This window comes from Poecilia reticulata, unplaced genomic scaffold, assembly GCF_000633615.1.
Source record: "Poecilia reticulata strain Guanapo unplaced genomic scaffold, Guppy_female_1.0+MT scaffold_219, whole genome shotgun sequence".
NCBI classification, from domain to species: domain Eukaryota; kingdom Metazoa; phylum Chordata; class Actinopteri; order Cyprinodontiformes; family Poeciliidae; genus Poecilia; species Poecilia reticulata.
Genome location: NW_007615023.1, coordinates 182,685 through 187,023, shown reverse-complemented (window position 1 = coordinate 187,023; position 4,339 = coordinate 182,685). Strand labels below are relative to the sequence as shown.

Here is a 4,339-nt window from a genome sequence, read left to right as displayed (position 1 = left end):
CCACACCCGGTGGTACAGTCCATCCCCCCACACCCGGTGGTACAGTCCATCCCCCCACACCCGGTGGTACAGTCCAGCCCCCTCACACCCGGTGGTACAGTCCAGCCCCCTCCGGCCTGATGGTTCATTACATAAAGCGGCGCGCGGCGCCTGCAGTGTCTCCATTTTGTCTTTCCTCGACCGCCTAACAGTCGACCCGTAAGACTTCCACCCCCTTTCCAGGCTCTTTTTGTTGAAATTTACCTCAAAAACCACTACACAAAATGGTAAGATTTGTTCGAAAATCTTAAGACAGTATTTTTATGGGAACGTGCGCTTATAAAGGAAGCTCAGGAGAGGCGAACCGGATTTTTTCCCTGCGGTACTATAAGCATCCTTTTAATTGTTCAGAACCGCTGCGACGCGGCTTTTGGGTCAAATCGGTCTCAGTCGTTGGTCAGCCGGGTTTTGACTTCAAACGTAAGCTTTGAGTAGGACGGTAGGTTTTCTGGGCCTGATCTGGTCGTTTTTTCAGTCACTGCGCACTTTTAAAAAGATGAAGATGATCGACTAACGGTTCCAGCTCGCGCTGTTAATCCCTAGGGTCACGTGCTCGGGATCAGACGGACCCGTCTGAAGACCGCGGCCATATTTAAAAATAACTCTTTTGAGATTTCTCCTTCCGAACCGGTCCTGCTGCTGCTGCTGCTGCTGCTGCTGCTTGGCCTCGATCGGTTCTGTTGGCACCGCTAACCGGGTTCTACCAGCGCCAGCTTGGAGCTGGAGGGCCGGAGGACGGACCCGCTTCCCACCGGGAGCTGGGGGCGGGGCTATCGAGACCGACAGCCAATCAAAATGGAACGAGCGCCCGGGTTTAAATTTCAGTTGCTGTATTTTCCCGCTTTTTATTTTGCTGTTAAAAACATGTACATTTTATTAAATTATTCCACTCGTTGCCTATTTCATTGAATCGTAGCAGACTTTTTAAAAATGTATTTTTATGCTGTATGTTTTATTCAGTTTTTCATTCTTGCTGTCTTTGTTTTCACACTTTCATGTTTACTTTGTATTTAAATCTTTTCAGAGATGAATAAAATATTTGGAGCTTTGATTAGGATTATGAATCTGTCATATTATGTAAACAACTTTTAAAAAAAGGTTCAAAATCAACATTAGTGAAAAGAGCTCAATGTCATCAAAACAGAACTAGCAGTGGACAAAGATGAAAAAGTTACGGATGTTAAAACGTTGCTGAGCTTTGGTATTAAATAAAACACTTTAGGCGGAAGATATGAATAAGTTTTGCAAATGTAAAGTAAAAATCTGTAAAGCTTTGCAGCCTTTATCGGACGTCGTTCTGTTGAACCTGAAGCCGTTTTGCTGCCTGTGTGTGTTGCAGCGTGAGTGCATCTCCATCCACGTCGGCCAGGCCGGCGTCCAGATCGGGAATGCCTGCTGGGAGCTGTACTGCCTGGAGCACGGCATCCAGCCGGACGGACAGATGCCCAGCGATAAGACCATCGGCGGGGGAGACGACTCCTTCAACACCTTCTTCAGTGAGACCGGCGCGGGGAAGCACGTCCCCAGGGCCGTGTTCGTGGACCTGGAGCCCACCGTCATCGGTAAACGTCTGAGCTCATGGCTGAGAGCTGCAGCAACTCCTAGAGGAAGAGTAGTGATGGACAGCGTGGAGACACGCCCCCCCCCGGCTCTGATTGGCTGTTGCTAGTTGGCACTGGGAGAAGCAGTTTTATATTTCACAGATTTTGTCTCATACCTTCATGACTGTTTATATTTTATAATAAAATGTATTTTCTTGATGTAAACAAAGTGACCCAGGAGTTGAATGTATCATTATCTGTAGATGAGGTTCGGACCGGGACGTACCGCCAGCTGTTCCACCCTGAGCAGCTCATCACCGGGAAGGAAGACGCTGCTAACAACTACGCCCGCGGTCACTACACCATCGGCAAGGAGATCATCGACCCGGTTCTGGACCGCATCCGGAAACTGGTGAGTTCTGGACTGTGACGGTTGAAACAAAACCTGGATGATGAGCTTCCAGGTTTATAGTTGATTTGATGTTTATTTTAATTGATCATCTAACATCATTAGTCACTGACGGCCTAAAGCAGCTGCAGCTGTGGGTTCTGGCCCGGTTCTGACCCGGTCGTTTCTCCGCAGGCTGACCAGTGCACCGGCCTGCAGGGCTTCCTGGTCTTCCACTCGTTCGGCGGCGGAACCGGCTCCGGCTTCACCTCCCTGCTGATGGAGCGCCTCTCGGTGGATTATGGGAAGAAGTCCAAGCTGGAGTTCTCCATCTACCCGGCGCCGCAGGTCTCCACGGCGGTGGTGGAGCCGTACAACTCCATCCTGACCACCCACACCACCCTGGAGCACTCGGACTGCGCCTTCATGGTGGACAACGAGGCCATCTACGACATCTGCCGCCGCAACCTGGACATCGAGCGCCCCACCTACACCAACCTGAACCGCCTCATCAGCCAGATCGTGTCGTCCATCACGGCGTCGCTGCGCTTCGACGGCGCGCTCAACGTGGACCTGACGGAGTTCCAGACCAACCTGGTGCCGTACCCGCGCATCCACTTCCCCCTGGCCACCTACGCGCCCGTCATCTCGGCCGAGAAGGCCTACCACGAGCAGCTGACGGTGGCCGAGATCACCAACGCCTGCTTCGAGCCGGCCAACCAGATGGTGAAGTGCGACCCGCGCCACGGCAAGTACATGGCCTGCTGCCTGCTGTACCGCGGCGACGTGGTGCCCAAGGACGTCAACGCCGCCATCGCCACCATCAAGACCAAGCGCTCCATCCAGTTCGTGGACTGGTGCCCCACCGGCTTCAAGGTGGGCATCAACTACCAGCCGCCCACCGTGGTGCCGGGCGGAGACCTGGCCAAGGTGCAGCGCGCCGTCTGCATGCTCAGCAACACCACGGCCATCGCCGAGGCCTGGGCGCGCCTGGACCACAAGTTCGACCTGATGTACGCCAAGCGGGCCTTCGTCCACTGGTACGTGGGCGAGGGCATGGAGGAGGGCGAGTTCTCAGAGGCGCGGGAGGACATGGCCGCCCTGGAGAAGGACTACGAGGAGGTGGGCGTCGACTCGGTGGAGGGCGAGGACGAGGAGGGGGAGGAGGAGTACTAGACCTGTCTGTTACCATGGTTACCCTAGCATCGTTAGCTCTGACTGAAAGACATTCCACATCATGTCCTGATCCATGACTTCCTGTTTCCTGCTGCAGTTTCAGCCCTACTTCCTGTTCTGATCATTCCTGTTTACTCTCTGCTGTTACATCATTTCCTTTAACTGTTACGATCATGAATAAAATCTGTTCAAAACGGTCCAGTCTCTGCCTCCATGTTCAGGTTCCACCCAACACTTTTTAAAAAAAAATCCATTTCAGGAGTTTCACTTCACTGGACCACAGGAATATTATTAACTTTCACTTTTTAAAATGAAATTCCTGAGTAAACTCACCGAAGATCAAACATGTTTTAACCAGAAAAGCACCAAACGCTGATAGTGAGTGAAGTGAGACCTCCTGTTTCTGGACCAGCTTTGACTTCAAGAACACGCAGTAAACGCTAAATGTTTTAACTTTATATACGTTTATCTACAGTAATTAAAGTTCTTATTGAAGACACTGGTACAAAGGATCAGAGTCAATTTTAGAGTCATTTTAGTTTTATCAGAATTTCAACACATTTATCAGATTAATCTCAAATCATTTACAAACAGTTGATTATTAGCTGTGGTGGAGGAGCTGCCCTGCATCTGCGCCTCTGAATCGAGTTTATTTTCCAAATAACTTAGTTAATGAACTAAATTTACATAAATTTGCATAATAAATGTATGGATGACGTCGACTCTAAGTCAAACTCCAGTCCTCTGCTGTCCTGCAGGTATTAGATGAGCCACAGGTAGTAACACCTGAATGAAACGTCATCTCCTCCTGGTGTAGGTCGGTATTGAGGTGGAGCAGCAGAGGCTGATGGGCAGCGGGCCTCAGGACTGGCGTTTGACACCTCAGATGGAGGAAACGCCGCAGTAATTGGGCCACCCTGGGATGACGGACCAATCCAGAGCTGCAAATTCATTATCAGACGAAAACCTACGAATCTGACACCAACAGTGGAGGTCAGGGTTTGATCCGTCACATCAAACACTTTGAAAGAATTTACTTAATTCTGAAGGTATTGCTGGTAGTAAGAGGCTGTGGGTTAAGCTGGAGTCTCCTAGCATGTTTTTATTAGCGGCATGATGCCTCAGACTGCGCCATCATCCCTCAGACTGCGCCATGATGCCTCAGACTGCGCCATGATGCCTCAGACTGCGCCAT

At 50.6% G+C, this 4,339-nt stretch overlaps 1 protein-coding gene across 1 annotated transcript; it reads left to right on the top strand.

Moving 5' to 3' along the window:
* The first annotated feature begins 149 nt into the window (after positions 1–149).
* On the top strand, positions 150–3,341 carry LOC103460255 (tubulin alpha-1B chain-like). The gene is made up of 4 exons (XM_008402359.2): positions 150–266; positions 1,379–1,601; positions 1,844–1,992; positions 2,164–3,341. Exons 1-4 carry the CDS (start codon positions 264–266, stop codon positions 3,142–3,144), a joined length of 1,356 nt encoding a protein of 451 aa, XP_008400581.1. The 5' UTR covers positions 150–263; the 3' UTR covers positions 3,145–3,341.
* Positions 3,342–4,339: the final 998 nt, after the last annotated feature.

Bases quoted from the DNA above. Each gene is read 5' to 3' on its own strand.
- LOC103460255 (XM_008402359.2), top strand. The intron at 1,602-1,843 runs GTAAACGTCTGA...CATTATCTGTAG, and splicing joins CCTGGAGCCCACCGTCATCG to ATGAGGTTCGGACCGGGACG. The intron at 1,993-2,163 runs GTGAGTTCTGGA...GTTTCTCCGCAG, and splicing joins TGGACCGCATCCGGAAACTG to GCTGACCAGTGCACCGGCCT.